Source organism: Chrysemys picta, chromosome 12 (genome assembly GCF_011386835.1).
Source record: "Chrysemys picta bellii isolate R12L10 chromosome 12, ASM1138683v2, whole genome shotgun sequence".
Lineage (NCBI taxonomy): Eukaryota > Metazoa > Chordata > Testudines > Emydidae > Chrysemys > Chrysemys picta.
In genome coordinates, this window is record NC_088802.1 from 32203254 (window position 1) to 32224506 (window position 21253).

Genomic DNA, 21253 nt, shown 5'->3' on the forward strand with positions numbered 1-21253 from the left:
AATGGGAGTACAACTCCTTGGAAATGTATGTTGCTCACCGCAGCCAGGAGAGGTGACTGATGCACGTGGGGGAGCAGCTCTGGGGTGCTGGATGGGGCTGTTTCAATACAGTCCCTGTCTAGAGTGGATCCTGCAAGGGGCCGAGCACCCTCAGCACATCATGGCCCAGATGTGCAGCTCCAGGTGTGACATTTTTGAGGGTGAAAGTCATTTCTCTCCCTCCATGGCCTCCCAGTAATGTATGTGTGGCCAGGGGCTGGGGGGGCGGGGATCAGAGGGGAAGTTAGTGACCTTCTCTCACCAGCCAAGCCCTACTGGGGCTAGGGGGGGGAGGGAGGCTACAGGGAGGCAATGGTCCCCTGCCAAAAATACTCCCCTACCCCCATGAAGTTATCAATCTCTGCTCTCGCCCTCCCCCCCACCCCGGCTGAAGGGCTGTGGATTGTCTCTGCTGGGGAAGCCAGCCATGGCAAAGGGACCTCCTTTGTCCCACAATTGCTGGGGCCTCCTTTGGCAGCGCCCTGGAGATGATGGGAGTGTGGGCCACCAGCTCACCCCCTGAAGTCAGCAGGAGGGGAGGGGAGTCACAGGGCCCTCCCCAGCAAGGGTGACAATGCAGGGGAGGATCTGGCACCAGGACGGGCAGCATGATTGGAGGCAGGAGCACTTTGGGAGGGATTGGGAGCAGGAGCAGCTAGGGAGCAGTGGGAGGGCTAGGTGCCCTTCCCAGCATCCCTTCGGGCCTGAGACTCTGGGTCCCTCCTTGCAGAGTGGATCGTGCTGGTCTCTGTGGAGCAGAGATAGGGTGACCAGACAGCATATGTGAAAAATCGGGACAGGGGGTGGGGAGTAATAGGAGCCTATATAAGAAAAAGACCCAAAAATCGGGACTGTCCCTATAAAATCCGGACATCTGGTCACCCTAGGCAAAGAGATGCTGTCAGAGAAGCTTCTGCTTCTCACCGGGAGGGCACACGGGCTATAGGGAGGAGCATCCACTCCTCTTCTTCCTCCCCAAACCCACAAATTTAAAGGGCCAGCTGTCAGCCTCTCTCATCAGCTGTGCATGAGATCACAGTTGTTACATCAAAGGGAAACGTGCATAACACTTGGCAGGTTTGCCAACTCCTGCTGAAGACCAAATGAGATGAAGGGGCTCAGCTTCTCCCAGAGCGGGAGGAACAGACTTTTTCAGATGATCATTCTAGTCAATTACATTTATTTAAAATGAAACGATAAAGAAGGTTAGGAGGACAGCAACACCCTGGATGGCTGGCCAGGGCGTCAGAGGTGTTTATTCTCTCTTAAGGATTTCTTTAATGACCCAGCTATAAGGAGGCGCAGGTATGCAGCTGTATGCAGACAACGTGTTATGATAGCACAGCATAAATACCTAGATTAGTCAGAAGGCTGACACCAATTGCACTGTGATCAGCTGGTGCATCCTAGATCTACAAGTGCATAGTTTACCAGTAATTTTGATTGGCAGTAACTGGCCTTGGCATGTGGGTGCCTAGTAATTACAGAGCTGGAAACTTTTCTGTCTTTACCTTTAAAAAAAACCTTGGGAAATTAAATGCAAAACACTGTGAAGCTTGCAAGGAAATGTAAATTGTGAAATTGACTGTTGAAAGATCAGTCTTAACTGTGCACCCTTACGTGTCTGCCTTTGGTAGCAGTCTTTAAATTCAAAATAATATCTTAGGTATCTACGATTGTATGTAGAATTGGTCCCATGATATGATATTGACTGTAAAACAGCATGTGGTTGCTTAAAAGCTCTGGGCCTGATTCATCATGGCTTTACTCCAGTTTGGTGCCAGTAGAACTCCACTGGCATTAGTCAGGTTACTCCTGATTTTCAGTAATGCATGCAGTCACAGGAGCAAGGCATTGTAACTTCAAGCTTCACTTTCACATTTCCTGATTTTTGAAGACTTAACACTGAGCCCTAATGGTGCATTAAAGGAATTTTCATCATGTAATATATTAAACAGTTGCCAACTATCTTATACTGCCTAAAAGAAACAGCAAACAACTTCAACAGGCTTTGCACAGATTGGGTTTTAGTCTACTCTCACTTCACACAGGTTTCCCACAGCTGTAACTCCACTGACTTTCATGGAGTTACTCCTGATTTACACCATTGTCAGTGAGATCAGAATCTGGCCCTGTGTTATAGAGTCATAGAGTTCAAGGCCAGAAGACCCTGCACTCTGAAACCAACAATGGAAATGAGACCAAAGTATCGCAGCCCATGGGAGACTAGACTAGTCTGTGCCACAGGCAGCGAATAGGAGGGACCGGGGTGCACCAGTGCCCTAGGCCCCTGCTAGGGCAGGGAAATGATTAAGTGAGAGGTACCCAGCTAATCCTGGTAAGTGACCCACACCCACATGCTGCAAAGTACGGCAAAAAAAGCACAAGGTCACTGCGCATCTGAGCTGAGGAAAAATTCCCTCCCGAGCCCACATATGGCGATGAGTTAGATCCTGAGCATGTGAGCATGAACCACCCAGCCAAGCACCTGGAAGAGAGAATGGTTTATGCCAATGGTTTGCAAACTTTTCCAGTCACGCCCCCCCCCCACCTTACCTTTCAAGGAATTTGTCATACCTCCCTTCCATTGCCACCCTTACTTCTGTGCTGCTGCTGGCAGTGGTACTGCCTTCAGAGCTGGGCAGCTGGAGAGCAGCAGCTGCTGTCCGAGTGTTCATGTGGTTTGTGGCACAGGAGGACTATTTTTTTAATCCCACTCCTGTCCCACCCTGCAATATCCACTCCACTCCCACTTGCTCCTGCTTGTTTGTTGAATGTTTATCTTGCTCCTGTTATTATGGCAGTGGTCCTGAGAGACCAGTGGAATCCTAGTCCCGCTTCAGGACTCTAAAGTCTGCTGTGAAAAGTGCTATTTGTATGCTTGCTTTTTAAAAGGGCGAAAGGCCGAAGTTTCTTTCTACCCCCTCCAGAGAACCTCTTGCGTCCCCCAGGGAGGTGCATCCTTCACTTTGCACACCACTGGTTTATGCCACCTCAGAACCCTGGCCCACTCTGCCCAGTATCCCATCTCCAGTGGTGGCCATCCCTGATGCATCAAAGGAAGGAAATAAAAAAAACTGCGCCCAGAATAAATGATCTGGAAAAAGGGGTAAACAGTGAGGTGGCAAAGTTTGCAGATGATATAAAATTACTCAACATAATTAAGTCCAAAGCTGGCTGCAAAGAGTTACAAAGGGATCTCACAAAACTGGGTGACTGGACAACAAAATGGCAGATGAAATTCAGTTTTGATAAATGCAACGTAAAGCACATTTGAAAATGTAATCCCAACTATGCATACAAGATGATGGGTTCTAAATTAGCTTTTCCACTCAAGAAAGAGCTCTTGGAGTCATAGTGGATAGTTCTCTATAGCCACTATATAAATCCATGGTATGCCTGCACCTTGAATACTGTGTGCAGTTCTGGGCGCCCACTCTCAAAAAAGATATATTAGAATTGGAAAAAGTACAGAGAAGGTCAACCAAAGTGATTATGGCAGGGATCCGCAACCTTTGGCATGCAGCCCATCAGGGAAATCCCTTGGCGGGCCGGACCGGTTTGTTTACCTGCAGCGTCCATGGGTTCAGCTGATTGCAGCTCCCACTGGCCGTAGTTCGCCGTTCCAAGCCAATGGGGGCTACGCGAAGAGGCAGCCAGCACCTCGCCAGTCTGATGGTGGCATTTAAGGCTGACATAGAAGCACTGAATTTAGGAGCAATTTCCAATCTCCCATTTACTTACAGGTTTAAAGCATTATCTTCCAAAGCATCTTCCAAAGCACCAGAGTAAAATAGTTCCCATCCACTTAAATCCTGACCTGCATTAGCATCACTCTACAGCTGTCATCAAGCATGATCTTGCTCAGACAGTTCTCCCTTTTCTTACTAGAATGGAAAAGGGACTCACCATTCTTCCTCTCAGCAAAGGGGGGTGGCTGGACATTGGTGCATATGGTTAAGTCTTTCACTTCTTCTGCACCCTTCTCTTTGTGTGTCTTTTCTTCTTCATTCCCACGGGGTGTATTGTTCTGGTCTGAAGGCTCCTGTTGGATCACACCGTTCATCACCATGCCTGAAAGGACTGATCCTGAGTCTTGCTGCTCCACTTTGAAAGAGAAGGATTCCAGGAGGTCAGAACTCCAGAGCCAGCTCTAGAAAAGACCAGAAACAGAAGAATCCTAAATCACCTGATATTTCATTGGAACAAGGAACAATGTTCAATCCTTGTGATACAAATGAGCTGACAGATATTCACTCCAGTTCTCTACAGGCTGGAGACACTTCGAGACAGATACACACCTGGTTAACTCCCCTGCCTTCAAGGAAGTTATGCCAGCTCACCATTTGGCCCTTCTGCTCTGTTTATCCAGGTTAAGGTTAGCAATATGGTGTCACCCAGCAATAAATTCTAAGTACTGGAGAGAGGGGGGAGCCTGTTCAGATTAAATGAAAATGGCACTAAGGCTTCCACCATTCCACAGTGCAAACTCAGCCAAAACCTTCTGTGATGTACATAGATGTCTGGTTAGCCTTAGAGCTGGGCAAATACCACAATGTCTGGTTAGCTATAGAGCTGGGCAAAAAAATACCACAATGTCTGGTTAGCTATAGAGCTGGGCAAAAAAATACCACAATGTCTCGTTAGCTATAGAGCTGGGCAAATATCATAATCAAGAGTTGTGAAAATTTGTGCAAATAAAACCTGCTGACTGACCTCACTGGTGCCTGCAGCCCCTATGTTAATGACCATTTAGATGGTGGCACTTGTATCTATAGGCAAGGAATGTTTGCTGAGAGCAAGAACCCTTGGTCAAGCTGTGAATACATATTACTGTGAGCACAAAAGTTAATTCATTGAACAGTTAGAAAATCTCACACAGAAAAAGAGACTTTTCTTCTTTACAAAGCGCAGGTTATCCAAGCCAATCAGGTAACAGAAATCAGGCCAGGTGTCTTACAGAAGGCTGCCAATTGCATGCTACAAAGAGTGACTCATAATTACCAAACAAGAATAACAACCGCTTCACAAACAATCCTTGGATTAAAAGTTGTGTGCAGAAAGTATACACTGAGCAATTAGGAATAAGAAACACATATGTAAAATCCACAGCTTGTCTGCAGATAATATATTATCCCTGACGTAGAATCTGACTGGCTCTAGTTGAACCTGCTTTTCTTTTGAATGAAACACTCAGCTCCTGACTTCAGGAGGGACAGAAGCAGGAACATCAGAAAGTCTGCTCTTAGGAGACATCCTGGCCAATTTTGCAGCCCCAAGAAATTGATTGTTCAGGCCAGGCTTCAATAAGCATCTGAGTTTGTGGGTACTTCGTTGAACCTCTGAACCTTTGGAGGATGATTCCTGAGCCTGAGGTGAGAAGAATTCTGTTCACATTGTAGGATGCAGACCTCTGAATCTGCAGGAACGGTTGATACTAAGTGTAGCAGTAAAAAGCTGCAAGAACATTTCAACAAAACAGTGTCCAAAAAATCCAAAGATGATAAGTGAAAGCGAATGCCAGGAAGAATCAGCCCCAGCCTCTAATGAGTCCCATCAGGAAAAAGCCGAGGAAAGCTAAAAAAGGGCATTTGTGGAGAACAAGAATAGAAAACTGCAAGACTGAGCCAGTGATAAAAGCTAGTTTGATACAAAAAGGTTCCTAAACAATTACAATTTACTGTATAAGGAAGTCAGAATAATATACTGTAAATGACACTGTCTCTTCCACATCAAGCTCCCTTCTTACAGCCTGGAATTGCCCCATGCCACCTCTCCCTTTGCCACCTCCCTGCCCTGCCCCCTCACACCACCTTCACCTGCAACCCCTGTGGCCACCTGAACCACCCTGCACCTGCCACCAATTTCACAAGGCTTCAGCAATCCCATGCCACTTGCTGTCTCTGCCCAAAGGCTCCTGCCCTCTGACAAGCCTGTCTGAGCCAAGGTTCCTGTTCCCCGGTCACTCCTAGAGTTGCCAACCGTCCCAGTTTCACTGGGAGTCTGACGGAATCAGGCTCTATCTCCCGGAGGCTACTGAAGCCAAACCAGGAGATTTTAGGCACTAAAAGTCCAATGGTGCAGTGGGACTAAGGCAGGCCCCCCGCCTGCCCTGGCCCTGCGCCGCTCCTGGAAGCGGCCAGCACGTCCCTGCAGCCCCTAGGGGGGAGTCCAGGGGGTCTCTGCACGCTGCCCCCACCCCGAGCGCCAACACTGCAGCTCCCATTGGCCGGGAACTGTGGCCAGTGGGAGCTGTGGTGGCAGTGCCTGCGGGCAGGGGCAGCTCACAGAGACCTCCTGGCCCCCCCGCCTAGGAGCTGCTGCCAGAGGGAGGTGCCAGTCGCTTTTGGGAGCTGCTCGAGGTAAGCGCTGCCTGGTGAGAGCCCAAACCCCTCCCCTCCCCACCCCAGAGCCTGCACCCCGCATCCAAACTCCCTCCCAGAGTCTGCACCCCGCAACCCCTCTTACACCGCAACCCCCTGCCCCAGACTGGTGAAAGTGAGTGAGAGTGGGAAAAAGCAAGTGAGGGAGTGAGGGAGGATAGAGTGAACGGGGGGCAGGGCCTCGGAGAAGGGGCAGGCAGGGGCGTGGCCTCAGGGAAGGGCGGGGCAGGGGGCAAGGCAAGGGTGTTTGAGTTTGTGCGATTAGACAGTTGGCAATCCTACATCACAGGCACACAGTGACATGGCTGCCCTCTCCTTGGTACATCACATAGGGTTGCCAACTTTCTAATTGCACAAAACTGAAAACTTTGGCCCACCCCCTTCCCCGCCCAATCTCCAAGACTTCTCCCCCCCCGCTCACTCCATCCCCCCTCCGTCTGTTGCTCACTCTCCTGCACCCTCATTCACTCTCTCATTTTCACCAGGCTGGAGCAGGGGGGTGGGGGGGGCAGGAGAGGGTGAGGATGCCAGCTGGGGGTGCGGGCTCTGGGGTTGGGCCAGGGATGAAGGGTTTGGAGTGCAGGAGGGGGCTCCAGGGTGGGGACAAGGGGTTTGGAGTGCAGGAGGGGGTTCCAAGCTTGGGCAGGAGACTGGGGCTCAGGAGGGAGTTTGGGGTGCAGGCTCCAGGAGAGAGTTTGGGTGTGGGAGGGGGCTCAGGGATGGGGGTTGGAGCACTGGAGATGGTTCAGGGTGTGGGCTCTGGGAGGGAGTTTGGGTGTGGGAGGGTGCTGAGGGCAGGGGGTTGGGATGGGGAGGGGGTGCTGGCTCTGGAGGGGGCTGAGGGCTGGGGCAGGGGGTTGTGGTGTAGGAGGGGTATCAGGATGTGACCTCCGGGTGGTGCTCACTTTTGGGTGGCTCTCCGCAAACGGCGACATGTCCCTCGGCTCCTAGGCAGAGGCACGGCCAGGAGGGTCTGCGCACTGCCTCTGCCTGGAGGTGCCACTTCCACAGCTCCCATTGGCCGTGGTTCCCGGCCAATGAGAACTGTGGAGCAGGTGCATGGGACACGGAGAGTGCATGGAGCCCCCATGGCCGTTCCTTCATCTAGGAGCCGAAGGACATGTCACTGCTTCCAGGGAGCCTGCCAGCCCCACACCAACTGGACTTTTAACGTCTCGGTCAGCAATGCTGACCAGAGTGGCCAGGGTCGCTTTTTGACTGGGCATTCCAGTTGAAAACCAGACACCTGGCAACCCTAAAATCACAGCCCCTCCACTGCATTCACTTCCTTCAGACACCATCCACCCCTTGTCCGCAAGCGAACATTCACAGCTCTGTAGCAACCTCCTAGATTCAGCCCTTCTGTCCCAATCACCTGCCTGCCCCATGAGCCCCCTGCCGCCAGCAAGCACATTTGTTTAGTGGGCGTGCGGAGAGCCCCACCCAGGCTTCCCCCTACGCCCCTCCCTGCAGACATGGCTGCCCCCAGGCCTGCTCACGGCCTGTATTTCAGCTTGTGATCAGAGACTTCCCCTGCTCACGCATCCTCTCTGGTCTCCCGTATCTGCCACCCACCCAAACTCCCTAGTCCCTTCTCTGATCTCTCAGCTACATTTCCACCACAGTGTCCTGGGGCCTTTCAGACCAGGCCGCTGCTACACCCACAGTGTGGAGAACGCCCTCCTTAGGGCACCCAGCCAGCGATCTCCCTGTCTGGTGGCCCCAATCCCAGGCACTTCTTAATCCCCTTGGCTCTGTGCAATATTGGGTGCTTGACTGTGCCATGCTCCTTGAATGCCTCAAACCCAGCAATGCCTCCTCCCCTGCTGCCATTCCCCATCGCCCACCAGTCGGGTGGGACCTTGTGCTCCTGGCCACTTCCTTGCCGCAGCTGGCCTCTGAATCCTCCCTGGACTCCTCCCTACCACATCAGCACTGGGCTCCACATGGTTGAAGGTTGTCAAGAAAGATCCTCCCCCCAGCGATGACTGTACTACACCCATCTCCTTTCTCAGGGATGACCTGCATTTCCCCTCTCTCCCACAGTCACGGAGCCCAAGCTCTCCTCTTCTACCCCGCAGCTGCACTAGCTCAGCGTCCCCAGGCTCGAGTCTGGCAAAGGCGCTGTCTTCAGCCTGTCACCTCATGCCCACTCTGGCAGCCCTTTGACTCCCCACACACATCAGTGTCCTTCCCAGGAGTTCTCCTCCTTTCCTGGACCCGTCTTCCACTACCTCTGCCAGCTCCTCTTCACCATGCCTTCCACTCCGCCAGGCCAGCCTCCGCCTCTCCTTCCACTCCGCCAGGCCAGCCTCCACCCCTCCTTCCACTCCTCCAGGCCAGCCTCCACCCACCCCTTCCACTCCCCCATGCCAGCCTCCGCCTCTCCTTCCACTCCGCCAGGCCAGCCTCCACCCCTCCAGGCCAGCCTCCACCCACCCCTTCCACTCCCCCATACCAGCCTCCGCCTCTGCTTCCACTCCGCCAGGCCAGCCTCCACCCCTCCTTCCACTCCTCCAGGCCAGCCTCCGCCCCTCCTTCCACTCCGCCAGGCCAGCCTCCGCCTCTCCTTCCACTCCACCAGGCCAGCCTCCACCCACCCTTTCCACTCCGCCAGGCCAGCCTCCGCCCCTCCTTCCACTCTGCCAGGCCAGCCTCCGCCCCTCCTTCCACTCCTCCAGGCCAGCCTTCACCCACCCCTTCCACTCCGCCAGGCCAGCCTCCGCCCCTCCTTCCACTCCGCCAGGCCAGCCTCCGCCCCTCCTTCCACTCTGCCAGGCCAGCCTCCACCTCTCCTTTAATTCTGCCAGGCCAGCCTCCACCCACCCTTTCCACTCCGCCAGGCCAGCCTCCACCCACCCCTTCCACTCCGCCAGGCCAGCCTCCACCCACCTCTTCCACTCTGCCAGGCCAACCTCCGCCACTCCTTCCACTCCTCCAGGCCAGCCTCCACCCTTCCTTCCACTCTGCCAGGCCAGCCTCCACCCACCCCTTCCACTCCGCCAGGCCAGCCTCCACCCACCCCTTCCACTCCACCAGGCCAGCCTCCACCCACCCCTTCCACTCCACCAGGCCAGCCTCCTCACCATTCCCGCCCTCTCCTCACTGCTGCCGGAGGGAGAGTGAACCACCACTCCAGCCATCTGCAACCCCTCCCTCCTGCCTCCTTGCACTTCATTGGCTCCCCACCCTTCCTAACGCATGGGACAAAGCTCACTTTGTCTGTGCTGCACAGAGGTGACCAGCTGTAGCCAGCGGTGCTCATTTACCAGCCCTCTGGGCCTCTCCTTGGCCACTGCCCCCCAGCCCCCAACTCTTCTGTGCAACGTGCCTGTGTTGTGATTAGAGCCAGGGGAAGCTTTTCAGACAAAACTTTTTTGCAGAAAAAATGCAGACTGAGGTGGACTGAAACATTTTGCTAATTCACGTCACTTTCCACGAATAGCTTTGGCCAAAAGGAAAAAAGAAAGCACGCTGAAGTGTCAAACTGACCAGTTTGGGCATTATCAAAATGAAATGGTGCAATTTTGGGACTAGATTCATGAGGGGCAGTAGGCATCATTCACAGAGGAGAAAATGGTGGTGCCCCCTTTGTAACTCTTAGTAATTGCCAGTAATTAATATGTTCACCTGGGATGGGGGAGACTTAGGTTCAAATCTTACATCCCAGATGAATGCCGAACCATTAGGGCATGGGCTACTAGGCAGGCCATTTGTCTGGTTTGGGGCCGGACAGTCTTGTGAGGTCCCGGGGGCAGGGTCACATGGGTTGGGGAAGTATCAGAATGTCCAGTAATCTGGGGATGCCTGAGTGGACACCCTATAAGGCAACTTTGGGTGGGTCTCTCAACCTCTCCCGTTGAAGCTGTTCCACTTTGTATATGTAATTACAGAGTCACTGAAGCAGAGACTGAAAGCCAGGTGTTCCCCCTCCCAGGTGAATGTCCCAACCCCTGGCCTACAGAGTTATTCTCACTCGCTTTTGCTGGAAAAATGGAACAGCTCCAACAGAAGAGACAGAGGAAATCCCGAGCTATAATAGCCTATAGTCTGGTGGTTAGACTCCCCTGGGGGCAGGGAGATTGGGACTCAAGTCCCTGCTCCACAGCACAGATTCAAACCTACTTTTCTTTTAGATTTTCGGAACTGACAATGAACTGAACGATCATTTATTAGCTCTGTGCACTATGAAATCATGAAAGGTGCATTCTGCAGCTAAACTGCCACGTATTGTTGAATGCAGCCATCCATCCACAGCCGCATTTACAGAGGCCCACTTCAGCACACACACACACAACAGTGGTTCCAAAGCTAAATTTATTCAATGAATAAGTGGCACAGAACTAGCCCTAGCTGTTTACTTTATTATTTTGAATATAAACTTTTTAAGGTTGAGAAGTTGCTGATATGATGCATCTTTGCAATGAAGACTTGTGGGTGATGAGAAGACATTCCAGCAAGCTGCTTCTGCTTACAAAAATGAGACTTGGTTCAGCTGAACACTAAATCTTTGATAAATTAGTCAGGGCTTTGGTGACGTGCATGTTGAACCAATATGACAGTTTTATATGGATTATGATTATTAATGTTTTTGAAGAATAGAGCGAGTGAGCCAGAAATCCAGTGCTGCAGCTTGGAGACCACCAGCATAGGACAGTGCTTCTCAGGAAGGCTTCTTACTTTCTCTGTGTACAGTTTTTTTTTTTGCACTCAGAGCAGATGCAACATTTTAATTTTCAGTTAGTGTACTGGGTCCTTGATTTCTGAGCCAGGAGGTGATGTCTTGACTTCAGAGACTCATGCTTTCACAAGGCAGTCAAGTAGCACTGGCTCAATGGTGTTTTTTCGAAAGTCAGATTTGACCTCAAAACATTCCACTTTGTTCTCTCACTTGAGCTTGAACCAATTGTATTTACAAAGCTTAAGCACGCTTTTGAGCCTCAGAACACATCTCCCATCAACCACTGCTGCCAGCACATAAAATGCGAGACTATACACAATACAGGCCATATCCTGTCTCTCTCTGCCTATAAACAGTAAATCCACACAGTCTCGCTCTGATGGTAGTTTTACATGGGGGCTTCCCGGTGAGACGATGGACTCTGGGGAGAAAAGGCTTGAGTCCAACAGTTTCATTCTTTCTGCCTCAAACCAGGGAGCAAGGAGGTACCCGAATAACAGGCAAACCACCTGCTCTGAAGCACACTTTCAAACCCCACTCCCCCACAAAGCTCAGGCAAAGCGTGTTTAACTGCCTGGTTAGCGCAATGCCTGTGCAGTCCCACCCAGGGACCTGGGCCCAGTTCCCCTCTATCTTGCAGCACTTCTCTCCCGAGATAACCCCAGTGACGTGAGGGGAGTTGTGCCTGATTTACACAGGAAAGAGGCCCATGAGCACTGCCCTCAGTGCAGGAGCCCCAAGCTCCTCCGCTGTGGAGCAGGGACTTGACCCTGGGGCTCTCCTGCCTTAGCTGAGCACTCTAACCACCAGTGCGGTGGGTCAGCTGCGGGTCAGCGCTCCCGTTGGAGTGTTTCCATTGTGTATGAATAGATAACTAGTCATTGGGCCAGTGAGAAGGAGACTGACTCTATCGCCTGGTGATGAGGGCACTCACCTGGGATGTAAGAGACAATCTGTGAATCAGCAGAGCAGGGCTTGGAGCTGGTGCCATATGTCCCTCTCTGGTTTGAACCAGAAATTTCATCTGAGAACTGCACACTTTTCAGCAACCCCCATAGGTAAAAAGTTTCCGTGAATTGGCATTTGCTGATGAAAAAATGTTTAGTCAAAAAATTCCTGCCCAGCTCTAGCACCGCAGCCTTGTCCCCTGTCCAGAGGGTCTGAAGCTGGGTTCCTGAGCTCTCCCCTCAGACAGAGACACTCTGGGAGGGCGGGATTCGTCCCTCGTGGTGGTGCTGGGTCTGGGATGGGTCAGGCAGGTGGGAGGAGGGGCAGGTGTTGGTATCCATCTAGGGGCGGCTGTGCGGGGGCGGGGGGAGTCGTGGTGTTGTGACAAAGGCTTATGGGGGTGCAATGCAAAGGATCCAGGTTGCCATTGCAGCTCCCCCCCACCCCCCCGCTCTCCGCCAGCTGCTCCTGTTATGGAGAGGAGAGTTGGAGTGAGGTTCTTCTCCACACCATTGCCAGGGTGGAGTGTTGGCTGAGTGGGGTGAGCTGGCTGGTGAAGCGTCCAGCCAGTCTTGCAGAGCTGCCCTTGACCTTGTGCTCGTTTGGCTCTACAGAGTCCTTGCTGCGTGCTCCCTGGCCCAGCTGGAGCATCTTTCAGGTGCTCTTTCTGTTCCTTGTTTATGAAGCTGGGACAAGCAGAGATGATGCCATTTGCAAACACTGGCCTCTAATGTGCCCGTATCAGCCCAGCCTCACATAGTCACTCCCTGCAGCCAGGTCTGGATTAATGCAGAGCAAACTAGACACGTGCCTGGGACCCAAATGCATTGGGGAGGTGGGCAGGATCCTACAAACAGCCCTACGATGCACTCCTCGTGGCTGGGCTGGCCATGCTGCGGATCCGGCTGCTCATCCTGCTGCTGCTTGTGGCACTGTTCACCCAGATGCGGGTTGCAACACCACTCACTCAGATTTGCCCTGGCCACTCCTCCATCATGACCCAGCATGTGCAGTTGCAGCACCACTCAGGTTTGGCCCTGGGAGCCACATCTTGGGGGTCAGTGCCCTGAGCAGCAGTGAAGCCAGTGGGAACTGTGGAGCCAGTGCTGGAGGTGGGGGCAGCGCGCAGAGCTTCCCAGATCGCCCCTCTGCCTAGGGGCCACAGGGACATGCCAGCCGCTTCTGGGACCCATGCGGAGCCAGGGCAGGCAGAGAGCCTGCCTTAGTCCCACTGCACCGCTGACTGGACTTTTAATGGCCCAGTCAGCAGTGCTGACCAGAGCTGCCAGGATCCCTTCTTCTGGGCTCTGCCTGTGAAGCCAGAGGCAAGGAGCAGGCTCGCTGCTTGCTGGCCAATTGCCATGCAGTTTGGATGCCTCAGGACTTGTCCTATCCCAGTGGGACCTGAAGAGCATCCTCAAGGCAACTTCCTCCCATGGATCTGCCCCACAGCCCCGGCCCCTTTCTGGAGGAACTGCAGGCAGGCTGTATTAGGCCCTGGGGTTTGGTTCCCTGGAGGCCAGGCATACCAGCATTCGCAGCTTTGAGGGGCCAGGATCTGCACATGACGTTGCAGGGCTCTAACTAGAAGGGCTGACAGAGGGTCATTTGCTTTGGGGCATGGGCCCCCACAGACTTTTCATAGATCCGTATGCACTCTCCCCTCCCCCCAGATTTGCAGGTCAGCATAAATTCACACATAACGTTCTTCATGCTGACACCACTTTGCCTCCCCCGAATATTGCTGACCCGACATCCCTGCTGACAGCCCAGGCACAAGGCACCAGCCCTGCCTCCTCCTTTTGGCCATGCTGAGTGCTAGCCCCAGCCTCCAGGCCAGCTGGGCAGTGACAGGCCAGCCAAGGGACATGGAACTTGTTTCTCCTCAATGGCAAGGCAAAGCAGCTACCAAGGTAGCAGGCCAGCCTGGTCAGAGAGGGTGCAGAGAACAAAAGCCAGGTGTCCCCTGTGGCTGTGGCAGACGATAACTTGAGCCCCTTGGACAGCCACAGGCAGGCTCCCTTGTGGAGCACTGGAAGCTGTATTTAATTTAGCAATGTCAGGGACATGCCGTCCTGTGGCTGATTCGATCACAGTTCCATGCTAGAACTGCAGGGCTCAGTGTTACTGGTTAATACTTGTGCTCGGCATTGACCAGCTCGAATGTTCAGATCCTATCTCAAAGCTTTGTATTCATGACTTGCCCTGACAGATTCCCAGACCAGATGTAAGATTTTCTACAAGTAAGGGTACAAATCACTCAGTTAAACTGGTTTTGAACATAAAGTATTTTAGAATGCCCACATTTTCTCCATTTCAAAGGCTTGGTTGTTCACAGTGAGATATTGGGGGAAGGTAAAGGCTCGGGATGCTTGGTGCCTCACAGGATTTGGAGAAGAGCTGTTGTGAAATCACCCAGGTAATTAAACTGAAGTGAGGTTTCCAGAGCCCTCTCAGCCCATGTACATTTCATCTCTGGCTCTACAGGCTGCTGGCGGTTTGCTAGTGCTGGACAGGAAATGGTTTTCCCATCCTCTGAGAGTTTTGGAGATTTCAAATTTTTTTCCTGTCCTGAATCAGGAAGAAAAATAAAATACCTCAAACACTTGCATGAACCGATAATCCGAAAATAAACTTCAGATCAGGTCATCAGAATGTTTTGTTTCAATTTCAACCTTTTAAAAAATTTACTTTTTTGTACAAAATAAACTAAAATTTTGAAATGAAAAGTCATGTTGAACTGGGAAATGAAACTTTCCATTTAGAAACTGTGGGCACAGAGCATTCTAGCAATTCCAAACCTTTTTTTCCAAAACATTTTTGAATCAGGAAATTCATCACAATCGCCCTGTCCACCAGCAAGACTGGTTTGACAAATAGGCATTTTCCAGTGAAAACACATTTTTGTGGAAAATTCCTGACCATCTCTAGAGTTTGCTGCTCGGCAGCCAGGTATTGGGGTCACCTGGCCCATTTCAGACTTGCTTAGGCTTCAGCTCAACAAAAAAGTGCAATTACCCAGTCTGGATCTACAATTGTTCACCCATTTTCCTATATACAGTGCAAAAATGTGACATATTCCCCAGAGCCAGGCCTGACTGCCTCCCGAGGTCTGCCCAGAGTTGGAGACTGCCCCTACAGGCCAGGCTCAGCCATCACCCACCCCTTCTTTTGTCCTGCCTGAGTCAGGCACAGGTGCAGCCCCTGCACTTTACTGAGTACTGAGGCTGCTCCTGCTCAAAGCCTTTGGGAAGGGGGGGCTCAGCTTAGCTCGGGGTGCCACCTTCAGTGCAGCTCCACAGGTGACATTCTGTGCACGTTATTGAAAGAGCATTTGCATCTTTGTAAATCGTTTGCATCTAAACCTCAGTTTAGTGCATCGTGTGGTGCATGGCTCTCGAGCAGGTGAAAAGCACTGGTTGGTTCCCTCTGGTGAATAGAGCTCTCTATCTACAGGGCAGCAGCAGGACAGCCTCCCCACATGCTGCCCTGCTTGCATGTCTTAGCCCTAGGCTGGGGGGCTTCTCTGAGGTCATCAAGGCAGCTCAGTCCCCAGGCCCTGGCAGTTCCTGGTCTCTCTGCTGAGTCGGCAAAACACAGGGAGAGCTTGACATGAAACCCAACAAATTAATTAAAAGTCTGGAAATCAGGAATCCAAGGGAGAAGTCCCAGCATTCATTGCCACTCTCTCATTACAAACAGCACTCTTCCTCGCACCCTCCCCACTACAAGGCCTTCCCCTGTATCTCCAACAGGTACCACAAAGCAATACATACAGCAGCTTCCCCAAACTCGCAATAATTCAGCGCCTTACCAGTGACTTCAGCAACATGAAGGCAGAGTAACTTCCCCCAAGCCCGGAGGGTCTGCCCCTCCATTGACACCAGAGCGCAGGAGGCTGAAGGAAGGCTTGGTGCGCCAATGTGAGCTGGATGGAGCTGGAGCATGTATAGCTTTCAGTGTCCGATGGAGATGGAACGCTGGAGTGTGTTATTGACAGCGCTGTGACAATATGAAGGTGGCAATGAATGTAGGAGACTCTTCCCCTAATGTCTGGTTTCTGTGCTTTTAAAGATCTGGGTGGGTGGGGGCTCTAGGATTTTGGCTGCCCCAAGCAAAAAAAATTTTGGCCACCCCTGCTTTTTAGTGCCCCTCCTGCCCCAACTCCGCCCCTTCCAAACCCCTTTCCCAAATCCCTGGCCCCTCCTCCTTCCCCGGGGGCGTTGGAGCGGCGGGGGCACTTTTTCCCCATGCCACGGAGTTGGCGCCTATGATGGCCGGCGCCAGAATGCCGCCCCTAGAAATGTGCCGCCCCAAGCACCTGCTTGTTTTGCTGGTGCCTAGAGCTGGCCCTGGGTGGGGGCATCCTCAATAGGGTTGCCAACCCTTCTGGATTGGCCAGGAGTCTCCTGGAATCAGCCTCAATCTCCTGGTGACTATTAAAAGCAATCTGGGAGATTTTAATAGGGCAAAAGTCCTGTCGGCAGTGCAGCGGGGCTAAGGCAGGCCCCCTGCCTGCCCTAGCTCTGCGCAGCTCCCAGAAGAGGACGGCATGTCTGGCTCCTAGGCTAGGGGTTCTCCACATGCTGCCCCTTTGCCGAGGGCGGACTCTGCAGTTCCTATTGGCTGGGAACCGCAGCCAATGGGAGCTGTAGGGGCAGTGCCTGCAGGCAGGGGCAGTGCGCTGAGCCACCTGGCTGCCACTGAGCCTAGGTGCTGTACATGCTGGTTGCTTCTGGGAGCCGCCCAAGGTAAGCACCGCCCGGAGCCTGCACCCCTCACCCCTCCCACACCCCAACTCCCTGCCCCAGCCCTGAGCCCCCTCCCACACTCAAACTCCCTCCCAGAGCCTGCACCCCACATCCCCTCCCGTATTGCAACCCCCTGCCCCAGCCCTGAGCCCCCGGACACACCCAAACTCCCTCCCAGAGCCTGCACCTCGCACCCCCTCCTGAATCCCAACCCCCTGCCCCAAGCTCAGCCCACAGCCCCCTCCCACACTCCGAACCCCTTGGCCCCACACCCAGCCCAGAGCCCACACCCACTCCCTCATCTCAACCCCCTGCCCCAGTCTGGTGAAAGTGAGTAAGAGTAGGGGAGAGCAAGCGACGGGGGTGGGGGGGGGGTGGAGTGACTGGGGGCGGGGCCTCAGAGAATGGGCAGGGTAGGGGCGGGGCCTGGCGAGGGTGTTTGGGTTTGTGCAATTATACAGTTGGCAACCCTAGTATGCAACCTGAGCAGTTGTAAAGTAAAGGTTTGTTTGTTAACTTCCTCTGTTTTTATACAGGGGGCGTGCCTCAGTGGGTAGCTTCCCAGGGTCAGAAGGAGAGGGTGAGCTGCACCTGCCTGGAATCAGAGGGAGAAACCACACTGCCACACCTGTTCTTGGCTAGGTCAGCCCTCTGGAAGGCCGTGAGACCGTGAGGTGTCGCAGGAAGGCCTGTGTCTCGATCACATTTTATCACCATTTAAAAGTTACTGAAAGTAACTGTGCCAAGAGCAACCTGCCATATTTAGCAGTGATGCCATGACCCATCAGCTGGAGGAGCCTGGACCCTCACTCACTTCCCAAAATATGCTGCAGCCTGGAGCAGCTGCAGCAACAGGGCTGCCTAACATCTTCCCTGTTCCTCAGGGTCACCCATCCACAGCGGGGTAAAGCCCACCTCCCAGGCTCCAAATCTGCCAGTGTGTGACACTAGCCAGCAAATCATGTGCAACAGACTGACCTGTGACCCCCTGCACTGGGTGAGTCTCACCATTACTTACAGCTTGTGCTGGGTTTTATGTAAAACAAACCAACCCTGTTTCAAAGATTTTCTCATTGTGTGACTGAAATAAACTAGAGTGTTTTGTTTGAAAAGCAGTTCTTTCACAGGACCCCAGAACATCCTCCCCACCCATTGGGCACCAGCAGGGTTTGAACTCTAATCACCTAGTTTAGACCACTGCCATGCAAGCTACAGGAATAATGCTCAGCTTCCCACTGCACGAGGCACTAGAGAGAGACCTGACACATGCTGTTCCACAAGGCTGCACAACTTTTTGTAGACAGCAATAGCACAGGAATCCTGGATTCTATCCCTGCTTGGGAAAGACAGTTACAGGTAGGATAACCAGACTACATATATGTGGAATAATCAGTTTGAAAGACAATGTGGCTTAGGGACTGAGATTTATAGCTACATATTAGAGAACTGGATTCTTTTCCCAATGGTGCCTGAAGTGTTGTTGTGTGATGTCGCTGCTCATTTATTTGTAAAAGGTAGTGGCGTTTTCTAGGGCTGGGGTTACAGCTTTACTTAGGAATAAGGGAGAGGAAGGACATGGAAATAATAAGAGCTAATGTTGCAAACTCAGCAGTTAGGAATTGCCAAAGGTCTGTCCCCTTGTGCGTATGCATTAGGGCAGGCCCGCCGACAGCAATTACAGGCCTCAGGGCCAGGGCCATCCCTGGGGGTCTGGGGCGGAAGTGACGAATCCATCACTTCCAGGACCACCGTCACTTCCGGGACCGACCACGCTGGCCAATGACATACCAAGGAGCCCTGCGGCCCATCCGGGTGATTTAAAAGGGCTTGGAGCTCCTGGACACTGCTGCTATCGCGGCGGCGGTCGGGGCCCCGGGGCCCTTTTAAATCTCCTGGGCCCCTAGGCAATTGCCCCCTTTACCCCCCCAACCCCTCCGTCAGCGGGCCTGCGTTAGGGTCTGGATACCTTGGTGCTTTCGAGGTGTAATCCCAGCTCAAGCAGACATGCTGCACTAGCTCTGATTGAGCGAGCATGCTAGAAATAGGTTAGCCACAGTGATGCAAGCAGCTAGATTCCCAAGTATGATCCCAGCCGACATCCAAGTATGTACTCTGGGTGGGTAGCTACTCATGCCAGCTCAGTCAGAGCTACATGTCTACCTGAGCTGGAAATTACACCTTCTACCTCCAGTGAAGACATACCCTTAGTTACACTGGCTCTGGTGCTAAGGGAGAACTTATCCATATGCCCCCTTCATTCAGTATAGCAATTAGCCCATGCCTAGATACCCTGTTAACGTTACTTGGTTTCAAAGACAATTGTTGTGCATGTTTTAAAGTTGACCATTGCATTTCTCAATGCTCCAGTGCGTGGGATCAGGTACAGGACCTTAACCCATCTCACACCTCATGCCAGAGTGAGAAGCGTTTTGGTAAATTACAGACATTCTGGGGCTGGTTCTCCTCTGGCTCACCCTCGTTTGACACTGGTAGCTTGGTGGATTTCAGTGGCGCTTCTCCTGCCTTACACCCATGTCACTGAGAGGAGAGCCAGCCTTGTGAATTGTCTACATAGCTGTGTTTCTAATGTTACTCGCCTTTTAGCTCCTCAGTTTCTTTTCCTATTGCGCCTCCTGAGCGCACCGAGAGGGAAATAAACATAGCTCTGACGTGGAGTTTCTCTAAAGCCTCCCATGCTTTCCTGTTTGTTTATCAAAGGTTCAAATGGAAGTAAACACGTTTAGTGCCATTGCATGAGGAGTGGCTATTAAGCAATCCTGGCCCGCCATAAAACTTTAAATACCCATGGAGAAAAGCCAGGAGAGAGATGTACACAGATGCAATTCAGCCTTATCAAATTCTTCACGTGTTTGTTGTGGCGTGTTTGTATTCCTGGACTTCTGCTCACAAGAATGTTGCTGATAAAACAGTCTTGCTAAACATGGATTTTTGTGTTTTTAGCTGATGTTTACAGTGCACTAGACAGTAAGAGGAGCTCTGGATTCCAGTGGGCAGACGTACAGAGGGATCCAGTTATAATTTACACTGCAGCTGGTTGTTGGGAGGATGCTGGTTAGTCCCTGCTACACATGTGGTTCAAAGAGTAACTTTTTGTCATTGATGGAGCCCTGTTTGGCAAGGGAGAAAACAACTCTATGGTTGCTAGTTTCTTTACCTACAATAACAAGTGAACTCTGCTACTCCAACACCCTCCAGGATGCAGTGGAATGCACTGGAATGGCTATTATCTCTCTGTTTTCTTTCCAGATACTGTCCAGTTTGGATGACTCTGTTTGTTGAACTCCCTGGTGCCTCCTGCGAGAGGCACAAAGCTCTGCTCTGAGATAGAGCTGAGTGGAATGGCACTATTTTGTCTGGAGGTTACATGCTGTTTTTCACAGAGCTGCACATTCTTTCCAGCCCTAGAGGGGCGAGCCACCCACCACTCCAACCTCTGCACAAGGATCCACTGCTCCAGGAGATTGTTTGGGAAAGACAGTCAGAACACTTCCACAGCGGATGGGAAACCAACACAGGAGCAAACCTGTTACGAGCCTGAATCCCACAATTATTCTATGGGGCTGTTTGCACAAAATCACTTTGCACTATGGGCTGCTCGGTAGGTTTCAGAGCCAAGAACCACTGAGCTGAAAAATCAAGGTAAACATGCTCAGTTCCAAGTTTCATTATGAGCCCCAAACTTGGGAAAGTTCACCAAAATGTTTGATGAGCCTCAGCAGAGTTTTAGGGCAGCAGCTCCTTTTCCTACATGTTCTCACAACAGATGGCTATTGCCTCCCATGACTACCAATGGAAGTGAAGCAAAGCTGTCCTTGTAACCCACACGCCTCCTGGGTGTGGTGTTCTGTCCCATCTAGTGGCACTGAGACCACTTAGAGAGAGATTAATGAGTTTACTCTACAGCCAATTGGCTTTTAGCTCATGTGGGGCTTATGCACTAAGCTCCAGAGGTCCCAGGTTCGATCCTGCCCACTGATGACCGGGGTCTGTCGGCGTTACACCTTTAGGGATTGTGGTGGCCACCTGTGTTGTCAGGAGATAGAGAACAGCACTATGGAGAGCAGGTGAATGGAGATGGTGGCCATCTTTGCTTTGGGCAGTCTGTGGCTTCCATCCCTTTGAGGGCAATGGAAGATGGTGTCGATTTTGAGAAGTCTATCTTAACTGACAGCAGCCTAAGGCCTCAGTCCCAGTGAAAACAATGGGAGATGGTGGCTATTTTGAAAGAGGGCAAGTCTTCATGAGTTTCTCTGAAGAACATTATCCCTCAACATCTGCTTTCAGATGTTAAAAATTATGGAAAAAATGACCATTAACCCTAAAAATCTGTTTTCCAAAACTAGCCATTATATCAGATCTGCTTGAGGTTCACCTCTTTGCCAAGTTTTGTGTCAATAGACTGAGATCATGCAATACAAAAAACAGTCTGA

General features: G+C 52.0%; 1 protein-coding gene across 9 annotated transcripts in view; it reads right to left on the minus strand.

Annotated features, from left to right (window-relative positions):
- MYOCD (myocardin) overlaps window positions 1–21253 on the minus strand; it is a 489253-nt gene that overhangs the window by 219486 nt on the left and 248514 nt on the right. For all 9 annotated transcript variants that reach the window (XM_065562675.1, XM_065562679.1, XM_065562678.1 and 6 more), the window contains exon 2: window positions 3949–4192. In XM_065562675.1, coding sequence (XP_065418747.1) covers window positions 3949–4111 — 163 coding nt within the window. In that variant the 5' untranslated portion in view covers window positions 4112–4192. The remainder of the gene's footprint in view (window positions 1–3948; window positions 4193–21253) is intronic.